The 20,966-nt window shown below is 35.6% G+C and overlaps 1 protein-coding gene across 1 annotated transcript in view; it reads left to right on the forward strand.

Moving 5' to 3' along the window:
- LOC136803874 (WD repeat-containing protein 62-like) overlaps positions 1-20,966 on the forward strand; it is a 47,955-nt gene that overhangs the window by 3,413 nt on the left and 23,576 nt on the right. The window contains exons 5-20 of the mRNA XM_067060596.1: positions 5,310-5,367; positions 7,201-7,296; positions 8,580-8,657; positions 9,280-9,318; positions 10,180-10,278; positions 11,026-11,211; positions 11,762-11,832; positions 12,039-12,128; positions 12,620-12,692; positions 13,143-13,256; positions 15,384-15,486; positions 15,897-15,940; positions 16,333-16,496; positions 17,640-17,731; positions 18,052-18,177; positions 18,876-18,946. Of these exons, the coding sequence (XP_066916697.1) occupies positions 5,310-5,367; positions 7,201-7,296; positions 8,580-8,657; positions 9,280-9,318; positions 10,180-10,278; positions 11,026-11,211; positions 11,762-11,832; positions 12,039-12,128; positions 12,620-12,692; positions 13,143-13,256; positions 15,384-15,486; positions 15,897-15,940; positions 16,333-16,496; positions 17,640-17,731; positions 18,052-18,177; positions 18,876-18,946 (1,504 nt within the window). The remainder of the gene's footprint in view (positions 1-5,309; positions 5,368-7,200; positions 7,297-8,579; positions 8,658-9,279; positions 9,319-10,179; positions 10,279-11,025; positions 11,212-11,761; positions 11,833-12,038; positions 12,129-12,619; positions 12,693-13,142; positions 13,257-15,383; positions 15,487-15,896; positions 15,941-16,332; positions 16,497-17,639; positions 17,732-18,051; positions 18,178-18,875; positions 18,947-20,966) is intronic.

Below are 20,966 nucleotides of genomic sequence, written 5' to 3' on the forward strand. Positions count from 1 at the left end.
AAGGGTAGGTTTTTCATAGTTCAGGAAGGGTAGGAAATTACAAAACTGCACTGAACTGGACTGTAAGGGTAGGAAATTGTGATTAAAGGCCAATTTTTTGGTAAAATTGGCACAAAATTGGTCAATTTTGGAGGAAAAATTTCACATTTTCTTGGAAAATTGCAAAAATTTTTGCCCTTTGAAAAAGTGCACTCTAAGAGTCCGATTTTAGATAGAAGCCAAATTTTGAAGAAAATCTTTTTAGAAAGAGGAAAGAGGAAAGTTTTCATTCAAATGATAGCACGTTCATCTTTACATACATACGACGGTACCCCTTTTGTATCCTGGTTTTAGTGGAGTTTTAATAGACTCACTTTTTAAAAAATATATGTATTGAAATTGTGTTAAGTTTTATTTTTTTATCTCAATATGGTGTTTTTCAAAATACCGTTGGGGTGAACGGTCAGGGAAAAAGACCCAATATTCTGCTCTGGTCAGGGAAAAAGGCACCTTGGTCAATCTAAAAGTCATGGAAAAGGGCCTTTTTTTTGGAAAAAGTCAGGGAAAAATATTTCTCTTAAGTGCTGGGAACCCTGAAAGAGCTATCGAGGATCAAAACACTGAAAATTAACCACACAATTGTGCTGTTATTCACAAATGATCAGTCATTAGTAAAACCAAATTACTTTTATCGCTCAATCATGTTTTTCACTAAGGACCCCTTGTTTCTCTGACAACTTTTGATTCGATTCTCCTTCAACATGGAGATTAGTTTCTGAGCTATTCATAGACGGGCTGATATAAATGTAGAGCTCTTCGTGTGACGCGTTGGATAAAGATGTCATGCTGTTCGCCAGCAAGGATAGAATCTCATTGCGCATGTTTACAGCGATATCTAGCGTATTACTACTCGCTGAGGTAGCGCTTTTTAGTGTTTCTTGATGTGTTGAAGAGAGAGTGGCTTTCTTTCGATGAAACGGCACACACGATGTCAACCTGATCTTCATTTTCTCATCAATAGTTCTTCCTTATATATTTACTACGATAATTTTCTTTGTACTCGTAAAGTTTGTCTCTCTTCAGTTTTGGTTTTCCTAAAAAAAAAATTAAAAAAATGTGTTCAATGAAGGGAAAAATCACTGCACAATGTTCACCATATCACTAATAGATCGTTCTAAGAAATGTACTACTTAACAATTTCTCGTTTTTTATCTCTTGATATTACAGATAAAAAAAGCTCTCGTTCAACTGTAGGGAACCTATTCCTTCCACCTTCTCCTCTTCTTTTCCCTCTTACTCCAATCAATTAATCAAAATTCTTTATTTTTCATATAAAACGTTGTTCTTTTTGGGCTGTCTTTTTATAAGAGTTAATCACAGCGGTATAGAGCTAGCGAGAGTGGTGGTCTAGTCTAGATTCTGTTTCATTATTCGCTAAAAATGAGGACTCCTCTTTACAATTTCTCATTAGTTAGAGCACACAGTCTGGTCAATTAAAGTGCGATGGCCAAGTGGTCAAAGGCGTCAGCGTCTCAAACCAGGGATTCGTCGTTCGAGTCCCCGCCCCTTCCTGCAATGTTCCGTTCAATTCATAGATAGCCGAGCCGGCTGCCCGTGGACCTTGTCAAAACATCGAAAGACTGGCCAAAAGTCCTAGATTACTGGGCTATCTACGTAAAATATCGACTCTATCCATCTATAAATAATAAGCACGCAACTAAAAAATCTCCAACCATCAACATAAATCACTTTTTTCGGAATGTATGAAATAAAATAATTACGGACCTTGCTTTCACAAAGTTGTTATCCCATAATACTTCAACGTCATCAGACAACATAAGTGTTTTCTTTTGTATCAAAATTAATAACGGTCTTTTTGGGAATACATATTAAAAATGTGTAAATGATATTTTAAAGTAATTTATTCTTTTTGAAAACGAGGCCCGCAATGATTTTGATATATCTGGAGAACTTTTCCTCGAATTGTTTCGTTCATAACTTCATATCTTCTCTATCCAACGGTTGTCTTCTATCTTTAAATATTTAACAAAATACGTGTTCTATCTCTCTCATTTCATGTTATAACTAAACATCACTAAGGCAATACCACCAGTTTTGTCAATACCATACTTCACTTTCGAGAGCAACAATATTGACTTTATTCTCAAGAAAGTTTCTCCTATAACTATACGCTTTTTCCTGCTAATACACTGATGATCCGAATCTTTAGCTTTTCTTCTTCTATTTCTTTTGCTTTAATTTCCATCTCCTATCATTCTTGTCTATTTCTTCATATCATACTTTCTATCTTTATAATTCTGTTTTTTTTTCTTCTTCCTTTTCTTTTTTCACGAGAGTACAGTACTTTACAATATTAAGAAAATAATTGAAGAATAGTAAATGGAAGTTGTATTGCATTTCGTACTGAAAGCCCCTGAAAATGTAGCCTAGTTAACTAAGCCCGTATTCACAAGGCTAGGACACAGGGCTAATTGCACAATAGTGTTTTCGGTGCTTTAAAGATTTTTTATATTTACGGATTTTTAAGTTTGCCTTTATTCAGTCACAACTTACCATCAAATTTATCCTGGTGACTGGATCAAACTAGCTCAGATTTCTAGGCTACTGAAAATGTTTTCTGCTTAATAAGTAGATAAATCTATATTGTACTATCAGGAATCAGTGTACATTTACGGCTAAGCGACGTTTCACCCGACCCCTGTATCTCAGCTCCCCAGATGTACATCTCTCCTTCTTAGAATCTCAGCTTCTCAAACTCGAATCTCTGTCTTCTCGAACCTTTAATTTTGCTTCTCTGCTTTTTATAAATGCATATCTTCTTTACAGATTTCAAATTTTAAGTTCTTGGCAGAATTTATCAAAAATGTACCATAATGAAAAAGACAATTAACCTCAATATCTCTAAAGACAGAAAATAACATCTACAAAGGAGAGTGGCTGAGATTCAAAGAAGTATAAAAGTTGAGAAGTTGATTTGGCCGCCAAAGCACACTCATTCACCTCTTCTTCATTAGTTATAGGTCACCTTTTCAACAAAGAGTCAAACTTTTCATACACGCTTTTTTTTATAAGAATACACTTTATAAGAATATCCATGTTGAAAATGGCCAAAAAATTAAGAATATGCTAAGAATATCACCATATGGAATTTTGCTACTCAAGCTAAGAATGCCATTTTTAAAGCATTTTCAATTATAAATTGTCAATTACCCCCAAGTAAGGCTCACTCATTTCACAAAAATGCCATCTTATGCTTGAGACGCGTATTTACTAGATATTAAATCTAGTCTGAATTAGGATCCTAACCTAAGAATATGTTGTAAGAATATTTTAGGATATTTTCGTCAAAAAGTTAGTTAAGAGTATCCATGATGAAATGGATTTACACCGCATTCTCATACAAAAAAAGCGTGTACTGTAGTGCAATGTAGATTTTAGTGACGTTGTTGATCTTTTAAAGTATGTGGGAAAAACAAAATCTTTACCTTCGGTACAAAATTCTAGGAAACCATTTTGCCCTTTCTACAAAATCAAAATATATTCAGTGTTAAAAGCTCTCTTGTCTCAGATTAACATTTTAAAGCTGCTAACTTTTTTTGAAAAAGGCCAAAAAGTTCATCATTTTTTTCTGGAAATTTATTCTTTCAAAGGCAATTTCTCGACCAGGACAAACGATTCAGGTATCAACTTTGGTATCGTTGGAAAGCTCTTTCTTTAAGCTACAAAAAATAGTAGCTTTTTTTCTCTGAACCTCAAGTGGTCAGGAGTTATGACCAAAAGACTGTGTATCGGTAAAATGACCTTTTCAAAACGTATACATACGTCTTTCGCCTCCTAAGGGTTAAGTCCCTCTACGTAAACATTTAGTCACGAAACATTAAGTATGTCTATCGCATGGTGGCTGCCTTTCCCAATGGCATGACCCATAAAACCAATATTTTCCGTCTCGAAGTGAGGTTTAAAGAGAGACTTTCTTCTTTCAAACTTGAATGTAATTTTTGAGCCTAATTCAAAGAATCTGGACTAACTTGTTATACTACTGCCTTTCTGATCAAATCTTTGAAACCCACACGTCGCATGTGTTGAGTTATTACAACCATTAGGAACTTTCTTTCCTTAAGAATTAATTTGAATTTATATAGTAATTAAATCCAAGTCGTAGTTTTTCAAAAACCTAATACCATTTTCTCGACCATACGCTTGATACCTCTAATTAATATAAAGCGAAATAAAGGTGAAACCGGCTATAATATAGTGCTAATTTTCCAATAAATACTCATTGTTGTACATATAAAAAACGAGCTTTTAGGCTGGACTTACAATAATGTTGGCATCACCCGACTGACCCTACCTCGAAACTTACCCACCCACAAAATGTTATTGCCATTTTAAAGAAAATGTTTTTTCCTTTAACTCTTTTGTGTCTGCCTCGTACTATCTTAAGCTTAATAATCGTCTAAAAATTATCCAAATGTGAATCAAACTTTCAAAAATGAAAAACTTTTTTTCAACCGTCCGGCTAGACAATCCTATCGTCTACACAAGATCACTAAAAAGGGAATAGTTTAGGAGAGGCGTGATAAATTCGGGTGGAGTAAGCAGTGGCGGAGATGTTTACAGTGTTCCGAAACTCTACCGCCATTTTTTCCCCGTTAACCGCCCTGACGCCCTAACTCTTTCTCGCATTTACTTTAAACGGACGATAGCATCGTCTACCGTCCGGCCCACTTTCAAAATCTAGGGCTTAAAGCTTATAGCTCTTATAGCTTTAGCTTTATAAGTCCAGCCTTATCAAGTGCACAATTAAATTCTTTCGAAGAATTTGCTAACAATTTTGAGTAAAAATATCCTTTTTACCATCCTTGAAACTTCCCGCAACTTCTCTTTAGGAATTTTTCTTTAATTTTCTACTCCTTCACATAGAAGAAGAAGTATTTTTTCGAGCTGTTATCTCGGACATCTATATTTATGGCTAAACTTTCTATTGAGAAGATAGCAGTTGTAGTTCTATCGTCTGTACTTTACAATTTCATCTTCTTTTCTTTTAATCCCCTAAAATATTTCCTTTTCCTCTATAACTTTGACGTAAAGTGAAAAATCTGCTCTTTTTTTAGGTTAGCGCTTTCCAAAAAGCTTTTTGAAAGTTACATGGAACTGCACACATGTTGGTCATAAACTATCGTGTCGTATATAGTGTTTTATATAAGATATATGTGATTATCTGGTTGAATTTCAGTATTTTCCAATGATAAATTCACTATAATTTGGGAACTTCCTTGTAAGTTTTTTAACCGTTTTTTTTTTATTAGAAAGACGATCACGTGCGTGTCATTTTCGCCTGATGGAAGATATTTGGTATCCGGTGAAGTAAGTAAAACCGTTGATTTCAAAGCCCCGAAAGTAAGGTAAGACCCGAAACTCAAGGGTGGGAAATGAAGTCACTTATTTCTTATTCAGAACACGTGACCCGTGTGTTTTTCAAACAAAATTTCTAAATACGGGGCAAACTTCAGGGGCAAGGCTTCACTTTTTTTCTTCCTTAAGAAAGGTTGAAGATTCCTCTCTCGCCCCTTGGGCTTCAAACTCAATGAGCAAAAAAATACAAATTATTTAACCCTATCAGCCCATCCCCCCATTTTCCCTATAACTTTTGAACCGCTGAACGAAACTTTCTAAAATTCTTGACTTAACTAGTTTTAAGTTTTAAATAAATCGAAGATTCCATGTCAGCCACAGCGGCTGTTTGTTCAACGGTAACCGCCCATTCCGCCAAAATGACAAAATCAATAAATGGCCATAAAATCTGAACCAGCTATCAAAATGATCTGAAATTTTGTACAGTGACTTGCTATCGGATATAGAACAAAACTGCATAAAAAGATTTCCATGAACAAACTGTTCAAGACAGGCCGTTATCTGACACCCAGTCGCAGAAATCTTCATCCGATACGCTAAAGCTCTGAAGGTCGGGAAAAAATTTCAACATCTGGAAGGTTTACTTTACGGAATTCCGCAAGACTGCGTCAAGGATTTTGCAGCGGGAGGCCTGAAATGCAGCCCTCGTTTTCGGGGATGGACAGGTCCACTCAAATAATTTTAGGTTTACGCACGAGGGTAGTTGAACCCGACTGAGCACGCGGCACATCAAAGGCCGGCTATCAATCATCCAATCATCTCAAATGGGAAATTGGCCCGATCCCTTAGAGTTTAAGCGTGGGTGGCCACCAATCCGCCATCGGAATATCAGATAAGACAAGTCGATAGCCGATTTCAAATTTTTCGGTCTCATTGCCACCATTATGAAACTTTCGTGTATTTTATAACAATTCTATAACTAAAAACTATTTCTTTATCAATCTGTAGGAAATCTCAGCTCATCCGAAATTTTTCGATTAGCAGAATTTGAGCGCACATATTTTTCAATGTAATAAAATCTCTACCTGAAAATCTTTTACCTCACTTTCAAAGTGAATGCTCTTTTTCACGTTTTTTTCTTCAAAGATTTCTCTAAAAATGGCCCTTTTTGATGACGTCATTATCAGGGTCGAATTTGAACCATTTGATCATTAATTATATCGAGTTTACTAGAGAAGTGGTCATGTTCAACATCTTCAGTCTTTATCTCTCACTTTGAATCAGCCTTTAGCTCAGAAAACTATTTTTACGACTAAGAAAATCTTATGAAATTGTCGCAGATGTAGTTTCTGTGATCATAAAAATAAGACAAACGGAAGCTTAATAATTGCCACATAAAACTTCGTTCAGAAAACAGTGTTGCAACTTTTCCGTCTGTAGACGGATATCCGTCCAGTTGAGATACAAAGATATCATTTCCGTCTTGCCAGTAAGAGGGTTTTTGGTTCAAATGACCATCTAATCCTAAGGTTTCCGTCCATATTCACAAAACCTAGTTGCAACATTGAGAAAGTCAAAAAGTTCATATCAGGGGTTGCAGATTCTTTGTCTGCTGTATCAACAAAACAATCACCTCTTCTATGATTATTTTGTTTATTTTGATTTTTTTTAACGCTTGATAATAATCTGGATTAGAGTCATTAAAGTTTAGTCCGCCAACTTTTTACGGAGCAATGACCTCTAGAGCGAATACTTTCCGTGCGCAGTAATTAGGATCTGCTCGGAGATTAATAACCATCGTTTAACGGGCGGGTTTTCTATTATTTTTTTTTAAACTTTTATCAGTCTGGTCAACAACCTTCAGTACGAGTTTGGGATTTGAATGAAAATCTTTCACAAGTCGCTGAGCTCAGAGGTCACAAGTCTGGTATAAATGCTGTGGTGAGTTTACTTTCGTTTCCTACCCACTTTGAACATGCTTTATTTCTATCCTAAGATAGCTGAATTTTTCAATTGGTAAATCGGGGAGTTTCTAAACATCGACCAGAAATGGCGACCACGACCACGACGACCACGACCCGACAAATTTGGTTTCGAGCTTTCGTTTCTCCACCGTAGAGTCTTATCTAGATAATTTATTTATCGAATGAAGAGTAAAGCTCACCTACAGTGATTAAAGCACGTGCAAGATGTAAGCACCATTTCAACGCTAATGGGAGGGACTAGATTGTCAATTCATCCTTTTGTTTTCGGCATCAGTTAATTAGTGGCAAAATTTGGTGCTGGAATTTATTTAGGAGCTTTAATTTTACATCAAATCATTATTTTGTCAAAATAAGTCATTTTGACAATGTAAGGACAATAGAATAATTGATGAGATTCATATCTCTAAAACTGGCCTTCCCAGCTTTTGCCTAATGACAATTTCTATCTATTCATACTAAAGGCATCATTCGGTACAATTAAAATATTTGGTGTAATAAAGTTGACAGGCATCATACTTAATTGCCCTGTCAATATTTTTGTCAAAAAGTGTAACTTTGTCTAGAACGTCAAAGGTCACTTTTAGTATTCTCAGCTAGAGTAATTCTAAGCCACGTGCTCAGTGGTTCATTTGAAAGCCACATCAGGACTCGATTTGGATGTTCTATACGGTGGAGAGAGCAGATAAACTCGATGACCCAAATTTATCTGGTCGCCGGTCGTGGTCGCTGGTCGTGGTCGCCATTTCTGGTCGATGTTTAGAAACTCCCGGTAAATCGAATTGGGTGATGGAATGTTTGCTCGAAAACCTTTATACAGAATATAATCGTTTATGACTGGGGCTTGTGCTTGAATCCATCCGTTATCTGGCTACGATGCGCAAGGTTGTGTCAGCCGGGTCATACCAAAGATTCCGAGAGTGTACTCTGCTTAATGTTCAACAACTAAAGCAAAGGTTCAAGGGTGAGTGTCGAGAAATCCAGGAAGAAAGATGTGACCCCTACCCCTACCTTCAGGTAGATAGCCGGAGGAAGAGAAATTCTTTGGGGTCGCACTCGACTGCAGTCGCAAATTTACTACTTGATACTACAGTAGAGTTTCAGTAACTCGAACACGCACGGGGAGTACAAATTTGTTCGAGTTGAGAAAATTTCGAGTTATAGAAGCTCAAGGCAAAAAGAAAAATTACTGTGCTTGCGACTATAACTTTATATCGTTTCTCTCCAATTGCTTTCTTTCAGGAATTTTCACCGAACAATAAGCTATTGGTTTCCATTGGTGATCAACATGATATGCTGGTCAACGTTTGGAATTGGAAGGTGATTCTTCTACTAAACTAAACTTTTAAGTTTTCTTTATCATTCAAAGCCATATTAACTGATTGAAACGTGACGATGTTTTGAAACATCAAAATATCGTAAAAAAAAAGTTGATTTTTTGCTCGTTATTTTGCAACCTGTTTCCTTTGGTTTATCTAATAACCAATTGTCGCCAATTGTTAACCAATGCGCAAACTTCCTCCAAACCAAACCTCAAACTTTCAGTGACATTTCACGAAAAAATAATTTTGTTGTGAAATGGAAGTTAAATTTTGTTAGGTAGTTCAAGGGCGCGTATAAAGACCACTTTCCCCTTGTTGAAGGGCGGGACATGTATGATTGCGTATCAGTATCATGGTGAATAGTCGGAATTAAATTGACTGCTTTCATTTTGCTTTTCCTTCACTCGTGGATAGTGTCATGGAAACGCGGTGTTAACCAAAAAATATCAAACCTTACATTATTGTGCCATAGTGAAGGCTCACTTAAAATTGTGTTTAAAAATATTTAAAAAAATTCTTGATACTTTTGGGATCGATTACGATAACAAGAATTTGAGGAGGCGTGGCATATGTTACTGGAGACTTTCAATGACTTTTTTTGCTTCATTTTTTCTCCTTAGCTTGGTCATACTGTTGCTTGCAATAAATCTGGATGTCGGGTAAGAATTACTTGACTCTTCATACTTTTTTCGCTCATTCTATACTTCTATCCAGTGATACACCAGTATCTATTTGGTTACTGTTTATTCAGGGAGGAATTTGAAACAGTATCGACCCTTGGCGGCTCGGTCGGCTTTTGTAGGGGACTGGTAATGACTTTACAAAGAACATTTCTTCTCAGCGCACGGCATTTTTAGGCTACAACTAAACTAAACCAGGCAAATTTTCGCCAAAAACTCTAGAGGGATTTTCCCGAGTCTCTGTGGTAGAGTACAAACTATTTTTAACATTTGAATAAACTTAAAAGTTTTGATTTTAAATAAGAGTGATATCGTTTACCTACTCATCAATTTTAATTCACAAGCTTTTTCACATTGGATTGACACAGATGTGGAACAAGATTGGTAAAAAAAAAGACAAAGAAAAACATTTTTTGCTTATATCAGCATAATATATCAATAGACAGACACTGTCCTGATATGAAATAAGTGTCTGATATGAAACGGAAACACTCATGTAGTAAAAAATAAAACCTTTAACTATATTGACGTTAAGTTATCGCTTCAATGCAAGGGTATCTTACATTCTTCACAAGAGCCCTCCTACTCACGTGTTTTCGATACCGTCGTCGAGAAGAATTTTCCTTGTATTTTTGTTACCAGTCTCCCCAAATACGGTAAGGGTTGGTATGTTGATATAGCAGATTGAATTTGACCGTTTTGAAGGAAACTTAAGTATCCTGTACTGTATTTAGCTCGTTTTACTCTTAAGCAAAAGGAAAATGGAAGAACTGATAGAAAATCAAGGAATATATTCATTTACCACAACAATCTAATTTCTTCATTCATTTGTCATCTAAGGTGCGTTCAGTGTCATTTTCAGAGTCTGGGAACTACTTAGTAACCGTTGGCAACCGTCATGTCAAGTTTTGGTATCTAGACCAGGAAGCTACATCAAAAGTAAGTCTTAAAGTCTTTTGTTTACAAGAAAAAGCGAAAAAAATGGTAGGCGTTACTAGGCTGCACGCGTCACCTCTGATATGTTTGTGGGATGCGTAGTATGAAAATCCCATCCGAGAGCTACCCTCGTCTTTTTTCAGGGGTATATTTTATGGAGCAAGCTGAGTGAACGTTACGCTTTCTGTGTTTTAAATCATCGTGTCTTTACTCAAAAGATCATAATGCACTTTAATAAATTAACAAACTGAAAATCGTGATTTTAAATCTCCTTGAGTGTTTTTTTGGACTATATTGCACTGATTTGATTTTCAATTCCAAAATTGATCATTTTAAACTTACAATTAAAATTGAGTCGGTTTTTGAAATATCGTTTCCTCTCGTGAAGTTTTTAACTTTAAAAAGGTTTTTCTCATCGCAAATGTCAAGAATAACGATAATCCACCTCTAGAATAAAAATGCACAGATCTTTTATTTTCGATTTAGGAATCATAAAAAACTTTTAGATGAATAACTGAACCGCTTAAAAGCTATTTTCATAGCAAGGTCAAGTCGATCTTCTTCCTTATTCAGTTTCGTGAAAATGAGATTTCCCTTTTGATATAGCCTTTTACTTATAGGAATCAGTATATGAAATTCAAGTCCAAATTGTTCTTGAGTTTATTTATCCGTAAGTTTCTCTGCAAATTTCAGCTCCATGTTCTTGTAAAATCGTTCTTATAAACCGCGTTTTTCTTCTCGACCTATAAGGGCAATGCACCGATCACACCCATCACAGGACGCGCTGGTATCCTAGGTGACCAACGAAACAATTGCTTTACAGACGTTAAATGTGGGCGTGGCAAGAATTCCGCCTTCACGTATTGCGTCACAAAGTCCAGTCTACTCTGTATGTTCAATGAACGTCGTATCATGGATAAATGGGTCGAACTGAAGGTAATTTTTTTTATTGTTCGATAAAGTCCTACTTTCGTTCTTAGTGACCGTAAAGGTACATGTTCTTGTTATAAACGTACAAAAATCTGGCTCGGAGATGCTTAGATTGAGGGATTGACAACGCTGAAAAATGCTTATATCCTGAGGAAAATGTTAGGAAAATTTCGAAAATCCGTAAAATTTAAGCCAAAAACAGCCAAAATCGGGAAATTTAGGCTCAAGATAATGCTTAGCGTGTGCTTGATTTTTGCCATATCTGAGTCTAGATGTGGTTATAAGTGCAATGCTTATAAAAAACATTAGAGTGCTAAGTTGCACAAGGTCTTGAGTTCAGTTCCTGGCCGGATCATACTAAAAGCTTCCTTCTTAGTACAAAAATGGCACTTGATATCTCTCTGCTTGATGCTCAGTAATTAAGGGAAGGATAAAGGGTAAGCCGACAGTCCAAGGAGGTACCAGTGAACTTGTTCTAATTAAGGAGACATTCGAGTTATAGATGTTCGAGTTATGAAGACTCTGCTGTATATTGTTTTTCCAAATTTCCTTACAGGCTGGTAGTGCAAATTGCTTAGAAGTGACAGAAAATTATATCTTTTGTGGTTGTTCCAACGGTCTTATAAGGTATGTTTTACTCAAAAATCGATTAAAATGAGTCGATTCGTCGTTCGTTAAAGATTGGCATCCCAATTTTCTGAACCGTTTTCGTTTTCTGAAAAACATTGAAGATTTTATTCTTTATGAAACGATTGTATGAGTTTAAGTGCAGTTTTGGAATCAGTTTTTGCCGGGAAGGAGAAAAGAAATTGTTATTCTCATTACTTTTATAGAGTATTTGATCCTACATCATTGAGATTCGTGGCAAGCTTTCCAAGGCCACATAACCTCGGAGTGAACGTTTCAGAAGGACTTCAACCCACGTAAGGCGATTTTCTAAAGTGTTTTCCCGTTATGTCAAAGACAGTTTTAACTTTCGAAATATCCATACCTTTCATTTTTTACTCTGAGCAGTCACAAAGTTATATAAGCATGTAGTTCTTAGCCTTTTGCCTCAAACTGTCTGGCCTCTACTGTATTCTCTCAGTATAACATTTGACGTTGTTTTCAAGTCTTTTGCACCAGTTGGGATGAAACACTACTGTCGACAAATACTCTATTGATTAGAGCTATATTTCATACTACGTAATCCAGGCGAAAGCTTCTTTTCTCACCAGGAAAAGAAAGACAATCGGTTCTGTTCTTCAGTTCTATTGGCTAATTTGAAAACTCACCTAAATTATAACCAATAGAGTGGTGGCCTCATTTCGTATCATAACAGATCGGAACCGTAATGGTAACCCGTTAAAATGTCTTACGTCCACATAAGGGATAAGTGGAACTTATTCGCTGTTTATATGTTTTTTTTCTTCAGCGATTTGGTTCATGTTTCGAACAAGAGTTGTCCTGATCTTGTGGCGATCACTTTAGATTCAGAACATTTCAAGGTATTTCTTATTTCTTGCACCGTTTTAAAGGTTCACTTTTACATAAGTGTTCCCGTTTCATATCAGGACCGTGTCTGGTATTGTGCTGAATAAACAAAAAATTGTTTCTCTTTCCTCTTTTTGACCAATCTTGCTCCACGTCCGTGTCAATTCAATATGAAAAAGCTTGTTAATTAAAAGATGATGAGTAAGCAAACGATATCACTCTTATTTAAAAACAAATCCTTCAATTTCATTATGAGAACCGTTCGTAATTGAAAACTCAACATACTCAAAGTCTGTTCTTATTCTCTTGAATCTCATGATTTTCGAATTAGGCTCGAAATTTCTGAAAACTGTTTTTAGTCTTTTTATTAAATCATTCTCAGGTTCTTATAAAAATGCATATCCCTTGGGAAAAACATCTATCACTCTACCAGTGCTATTATAATTCTTTATTATGTTTTCTAGATGACCAGTATATACAATGATCATAGTTTGTATGTATGGGATTTGAAGAATATCAAAAAAGTTGGCAAAGTGGCGTCATTTCTTTACCACAGTGCTTGTATTTGGGGCGTGGAGGTTTGTATTTCAAACACGTTGTTTTTTTTATTAGAGCATCCTTAACTGGCTGAGCCTGGATGTGCTTTTTTTTCGACAATTTCGAGCCTAAAAATGTTCTTAACGTGTTCTTATTTTCGCCATTTTTCGAGTAATTTTGTGCATTTTCCTATGAAATTCGGTGTTCTAGAGACCCAAAGCCTTAGAATGTTCTTAACTTGTTCTCAATTTGGTCATCGAAGCCTTATGTTTTTATATAGTTTGTTTCCACTAAAAAACTGATTTAGTTTTAATGTCAATTAAACTCCATAGTTGTCCCAATTTTAGTGTTTTCATAATAGATCGGGCTATACCAAAATTCAACTCATGGTTTAAAAAAGGTCGAAATTAAAAATAAGTTTAAGATAAATAAATTGAAACTGAAGTACGAAAATATATGGTAAAAATATAAGAAGGGTATCTTTTTAAAAAGGCGTCGAATTAGAAGAAAAAAAATTACAGTACGTGTTAATTTCACTTGTGAAGTATGAAGCTCACTTCATCAAGAAAAAGTTTCATAACTCGAACTTGAATGGCAACAATATTTTGCATTTCAGCTTACGTGTTAATAGTTGAAATACGTTTTTCCCATAAATAGTCCTTTGTATCGAGGTTATACGTGTCAAAATCAATGAAATTTTGAAGGGCGTTAGATAATTTGTTTCGTCGAAATTGATTGAGGTCACAGTATGTTAAAACATCGTCTTTAAATAAGATGGAATTACAATATCTAAAGTAAGGAATAGTTATAAATTTCGAGAAAATTTAAGCTGAAATTTTGAAGAAAAAAAAAGAACATCGCAAGAACCTGGCCAAGCTGATAATGAAAAAATTTACCAAATCTGCTATAAGAATGATCTGAATTCATAGGAGAATTTCATAACTACAATAATTCTTTTACTACCCAAATTTAAATTAGAGCAGATAAGATACACTTTAGGGCCAATTTTTTATTACCAAAGGTCAAATTAATTTATTGCAAGAACCCCAATAAAAACATTTTAGGTAGACTCAAACACATCCAGGCTCAGCAAGAATTAAGACACTCAAATGAAAAAGAGTTAAGTGACGAAAATTCACCTTGTAATCATGAGCTTGGTAACAACAAAGATTTATTATACACTGGATAAACGACTCAAAAAACGATGGAGAGCGATCATTGTATTTTCATTGTTTCAGAAAACAATGGATGTTCTAGCTTTGTCCGCAAAGGACAACTGTCATGGCGGCTCGAAGATGTCTGATTTTTGAAAATGTTTATCAGTCTTATTTTTTAAAAGTTCTCTAGCTCTTTCTTTTTGTACATTTACAGAAAAAAAAGTTTGAAAGTAAGGCTAGCATTTCGAGCTGGATACATTTGTGAAATCTAATGTGAGAAAAACATCATTAGACAAGAAATTCAGACAAAATGCTTATAATGACACAAAATTTTCAATTGGAAATATCATCCAAGACTGTCCCCAGAACAGCTGAAATTAACATACATAAGACTTGAGTGTCTTGGTTCCACTGTGGTATGAAAATCCTTTGGAGGCACGTGGTGGCAAGGTGGTTTTTTTGAGGTTAAAGTTTGAAAATTTCTGGTGTCAACATTCAATTTCTTATACACAACACGTCTTTTGCATCTTTCTCACAGCTTGAAACGTCATAACGACTTATGATTAGCAATTAAGTGGAAGAATCTGAATCTCATAGGAAAGTTTTAAGTCTCTTTTGGGAATTGGATGAGTGATTTTTGATATAAAACGCAATTAAAATGTGTCGAAAAATCATTTAATGAGGGAAGGAGAGTGAACAATAATATCATTACTGCGGACATAGCTAGAACATGAGAAATCAGCAAAAATCAGGTACTTGTATATCCAGTGTATAATAAATCCTTGGTAACAAGATAATGTTTTTTACTAGAAGGTAATGAAAACTCGCCATAATTTTACCTTCTAGTAAATTTTTGTCTTTCGATAAGGTTTTTTCTTGCTTTCAACTTGAAGTAAGTTCATTTTTCTTCCGTCTTGACATATTATTTAGCAGAGTTCTAAGAAACTTGGAATTAGAAATCGTAGTTAAAAATAACTCTTCATTTACCTGTGTAAACTTTTATATTTTCAGACTTATCCTTATTTCGACGATAGCCCTTCTGCTTGTTTACCATATGGATCCTTCTTAACTTGCTCATCCGATGATACTATACGTATTTGGAACATCGAGACAGGTTGAATCCCCTTATTATTATCTCAAAAGAGCTTTATTATCAATGAATTATTTGTCTCTGAATTTGATTAAAGTCTAAGGCAGTATTTTTGTTTTGGCTCCCCTCTCCACGCTCAACGGTTGACTTCAAGTCCAAGATTAATATGTTAATAAGCGATAGATCGATTTCCTGGAAAAAGTTCTACTAAAAGAAAACTATTGTTTAAATTAGTGATCCAGGCAATAATTTTATTAATGACACGAACTCGAATCAGAATATTCCGCGCTCAAATTAAGTTTTTTACTCTACTGTCTTTCAAATGTCACAATGTTGAAACGGTGACTCAAAATATTCCAGACTCAAATTAAGTCTCTTACTGTCTTTCAAACGTCACAATGTCAAAAATCCTATCCTATTGTTTTTTTTACTAGGGAACACACAAGTCAAGATGTACCCCCGTAATTTGTACAGTAAGGTAAATCAATTAAGAGCTTGAATACATTTTGAAGGGAATACAATTCGTTGAAAGATTAAGTGCTCGTTCTACTGCTAAGAAGAACGTAATATTTTGAATTATTCGTCATAAATATATTATTTTCAAATCGTTCTTGAACCGTTTGTATCGTATTTTTTTTTTTCGATTTGAGCTTTGTACCTGCGGTGTGAAATCTATATGAAAAATTTTAATTATCAAGTGGAAATCACATGATTTAACCAGGGTAGTCGATTAAGGTCAAACACTTCAAGTAACAGACACCGACATCCAGCACCATCTCAATCTTGGTAAATTTGAACCCATTCCCTTTGCAGCTTTTTAGGGTTGAAAGATGTAGTTTTTCTAAAAACTGATATCTTTCTTTATAAAAGGAACTATTGAAGATTGTTTACATTGATGAAGATCTTTCGAACATCCAAGATACATCCATGGCACCTTTTGGTAAAGACACTGACGGGAAAAATGGTGTACGTTGTATGCAAATCAGCCCTGATGGTCAAATACTGGCAACTGGTGACCGCTCTGGAAATTTGAGGTAGGTTTGGACTCTTTAATGGGAACAAATAGTGTCATTCGAGAAAACAATTCCCCGCAATCTTAAAATTTGGCGGGATAAGCTTTTAACCGCAGGCAAAAACTCTCCGAGAAATTTTACTACCCCGATGTTTGCTTTAAAAACAAGAAGGACCAGAGACTTTTTTCATTCATTGAAACTTTTCCTGAAAATTATGTTGTTTTCGTGAGTAGGAAAATACGCATACACTGTAGGAAATAACAAGTCCATTACGATGTGTTTTGAGTCAAAAAACTTCAATTTTCACAGAAAGTCTTTTTACTAAAGACAAGAACAGAAAATTTGTGGTAAAAGGATTTGTCTTTTTTTTTCTTCTTTTGCCAAAATAAAAAGTAGACTTGCGAATGCCGTATAAAGTCCTATGATCAAAATCTTTAGATAATAATTGATGCAATTTAGAAGTGTTATTATAATTTACGCACCTCGCAGTAACTCCCCTTTTCTTGTTGCCCCATGTCATTTATCAGTAAACTTTGGTCTCGAATGTCAGAGAGCTATCACAATAAATACTCCTCTGAAAAATGAAAACTGAATCGAGAATTTGTAAGGATAATCTGCAATTCTTCACAAGTCTCCACAACACGAACGTCGGGTGACAATAATCGTTTGATTTATGGGAGTTCAAGCTATAGAGTCGTAATGATCAAGTCAAAAGATTCCCTAAAGGGACCAGGAAAAAGGTTCTAGAAACAAAGACCTTCAAGCTTGTTAAAGAGACTCTACTATTTGACGATAATTTACAAATTAGGTTTGCTGTAAACTTGCATTAGTTATAGAGAAATGGCGAATACATATTAGTCAGGTTGCTGGACCTCAAAAATTTCAGGTTTAGTTTATGTGTTTGTACAATATAATGCGACCATAAGGCAAAAGAAAAACATTCGGCTACGGTGTACAAAGTCTTTGGTTCAAATTCCGGTCGGAACATACCAAAGACTTTGTATAAAATTCTTTAATTGATGTTCAGGATCAAGGGTAGGTGGAGCAATGTAGAGAAACAGTGGTGCCCTCTTCTTCCTTCGGGTAGATAGCTACCAAAAGAAGAGCCTTCGGGTTGCCTCCAACTGTGGTCGCAGACTTACTTACATTTCATTTATCTCATAGGATTTACTCTTTGGATTTCTTTGATGAAACGTTTCGCATAGAAGCTCACGAATCGGAAATTCTATGTGTAGAATTTTCTCCGGAAGAATCGGGTAAGGTTTTCAACTATATCTTGACCTCGGTATTGTCTTCGATAACGGATAGGGAGGGGAAAATTGCTAAAAAATTATAATGGAGAGTGTTAATGTCCATTTATGGAAAAGCCTAATATCCGAGCAGATTCTGATTATTCATACTTGAACCAAAGTGCATTTGCACTCTAAAGACCATGACTCCGTTAGAGTTAGGTTGACAGACCGCTTTGAACTTACTCATCCAGCTTTTGGGGTTCGAATGTTTTACTTTTGAGCCAACTAGAAACCTTCCAACTTCCAACCTTTGAATAAAAGAAGTCTTTTCTTGTTTTTATAAGGTTACAAATTATTGGCATCATCCAGTCGAGATCGTTTAATTCATATCTTTGACGTTATGAAGAAGTACACGCTTTTACAAACGATCGATGATCATTCCTCCTCTATAACAGCTGTTCGGTTCAACTGTAAGTATAAAAACACAGGGGATAGTAACCTCATTCAAAGAGTAAAAGTCCATAGGTCTTAGATAGAGATACTATAAATGCTGTTCTGTGAGTGGAAACCCAAGGGGGAATAGTAACCTCATTCAAAGGGGAAAAATTCCTAATTTTAAGATCGAGGTATCGAAATAGTATCAGGAGCAATCACGCTCAATCACAATCATTTTTTTTCCCCAAATTCACGCATTTACGCAATGTTTTTTCGCAATTCATGCAATTTTTGTTCACGCAAAGCTTTCCAATTTACGCAATTTTATTTTACTTTCGCGCATTCACGCAAACCGCTGGGGTCCCATATCAATACTGCTCGCTTCAACTGCGATTGCGAGTTGAAAACCAAGGGGTGATAGTCACCTCATTCAAAGGGAAAAATTCATAGTGTCAGGTAGTACCAAAGAGATTATTGGTCGATAAGGGGGTCTTAGGGTTTAGGAGATAAAATTCAGGATATGCTAAGCTATTAAAAAGGTATGTCTTGTATTGTGGTCTTGCTATAGTTAAAATTCCAGGTTCATCCAAATATTAGTCAGAAACCCCAGGTGTATCCAAAAATTAGTGAAAAATACAAATAGGTGTTTTAAAAAGTGGCTTCCATTTGGCAAACATGTCTATACAATTTCTATGAGATTATCCATTCACTATATTTCTCTTTTTTTACGCAGATGATGAAAATATTTTACAATTATTAAGTTGTGGTGCGGATAAAGTAGTCATGTTCCATACCGCCCAAACGGTAAGATATTTTATTTAACACCACGCGTTTGTACGTTACTCTTTTTAATACCGGCCCTATAAAGTTAACGCTGGCCCTTGATCCGCCACTGCCGAAAAAATAACGCTGAAGATGGCCGGGCTTGAAAAGGTCCGATAATAATGGTATTGTGTGTTACGTCCACTGACTTTTATATCTTTGATCGGAGTTTTTTTTGGGATATTTACCCGAGAAGAAGCCATTGCAATGTTGGTACCAATTTCAAAAAAACTCCTATCAAGTATTTTTGGTTGGCCGGGATTAAGTAACTTGGTCCAGGGATATATAAAGGTCAGTGGTTACATCTATCAATCCTTGTGAAGAAGTTTAGCCAGGGTAGAATGATTTACACTCGAACCCAGCGCCCGCATTGCGTTAAGGAAGGAAGGTGTATACAAACCGCTGGCTTTTTGTCGTCCGAAATAATTTTTTACTTGATCAAGGCTGGTTTCTCTAAATACAAGCTGTGGACATTTCACATTAGTTGCATTGTCTAATAAATTTTTTACTTTTGAGGACGGCGGAGTGACTGAAGCGATTAAGGTTTGGAAAAGTCCGCAGTTTTAACTCGCGAAGTCGTGGACGGTAAAAGTGTTGATTTGCCGTCGTCCTCAGTCAGTCAGTCGGGTTGTAGACAAATTCGAACCCTACCGTCTCTGTCGTAGTAAAACACAGACTCGCCCGGTAAAGTGTTCGGACCGGTTAACTGGTTCATTTTCTTTCTTCATTGAGATGCATTAGCCGACTTGTCGATATCCTAAGAAGACCTAAAAGAAAGAATTGTTCTTTAAAAAATCCTTCAAAATTTCATTTATTTTGAAAAGTGGTTTCATTTCTGAGATTTTCTCTGGGTTGTTAAAAAGGATTTGAGTGTGTAGGAAGTGCGAATGAAGTCGCTTTTACCTGAAAGTTAGATATCAATGAGCAATGAGTAGGATGACTTTAGGGTGGTAAAATCTTTTCTCGCCGTGGGATTGGTTGATGTACTTCTTTATACTGTAGTTTAACCCTTAATACGAAACGCTCTTTATTTGTAATGTATTACAAAAGCTTCATGTAAAGCATTAGCCTTACCAAGATTAACATAAGTTTAGATTATCTATCCATTATCTATCAATATTTTTTATATACTATTTAGCAACCCGTAAACACGAGACACGGTTCGTGTAGTTGAGCACGTTGTACTATAGACAGCCGAAGGTAAATTCGTGGACAAGATTTGCTTTCAATGTGAATTTACAGTCAGAAGGCTTTAATTATCGTTCGTTTCTTCAAACTACCCGGCAACTTACCCTCCCCTAGTGCCAAAACCCTGCGCTTACATTATATTTCCTGCATTTCCTGCATTTCTTACCGGATTTATGTATCGCAGGAAGGATATCGAGGGCGACAGTAAAGTGAAATCGATGCAAAACAATAGTTGATAGTTGATGTACGGCTCTATATCATCGCCTTTGCTCACCTTAACAGATGACGGTATTTTGATGTTTTTACTGTCGTAGAGCAAAGTGGACGGCGATTTTGGCGACATTGTCAATTTTGCTTTATACCGTTTCCCTCGATTTATCTCGAATACATAAACTTGCTTTTCCCTTCAACAACGAACAACAACAACATCATCGACTTGTTGTTGTTGTTTTTTGGGGCATTTTTGTTAATAAGGTAATCTAGTTAATAAGGCTATTTTCGTTTTTGAATCTATCTATCTATCTATCTATCTATCTTTGAAGCTATTTTCGTTTTTGAATCTACTACAAGAGAAGTATTGCTCAAGCCGAAAATCTGAATAAAATGATAAAGCTCGAAATCATTTTAATATGAATAAAACGCGTTTCTTTTTTTCAATCTTCAAAAGAGGTACACGTTTTTATATAAGAACAAACTATATAAGAACATAAGGCTTCGATAGCCAAAATGTTAAGAACAAGTTAAGAACATTTTAAGGCTTTGAAGACTCTAAAACACCCAATTTCTTGGGAAAATGGACAAAAATGCTCAAAAA

This window comes from Clytia hemisphaerica, unplaced genomic scaffold, assembly GCF_902728285.1.
Source record: "Clytia hemisphaerica strain Z4C2 unplaced genomic scaffold, Clytia hemisphaerica genome assembly, whole genome shotgun sequence".
NCBI lineage: Eukaryota > Metazoa > Cnidaria > Hydrozoa > Leptothecata > Clytiidae > Clytia > Clytia hemisphaerica.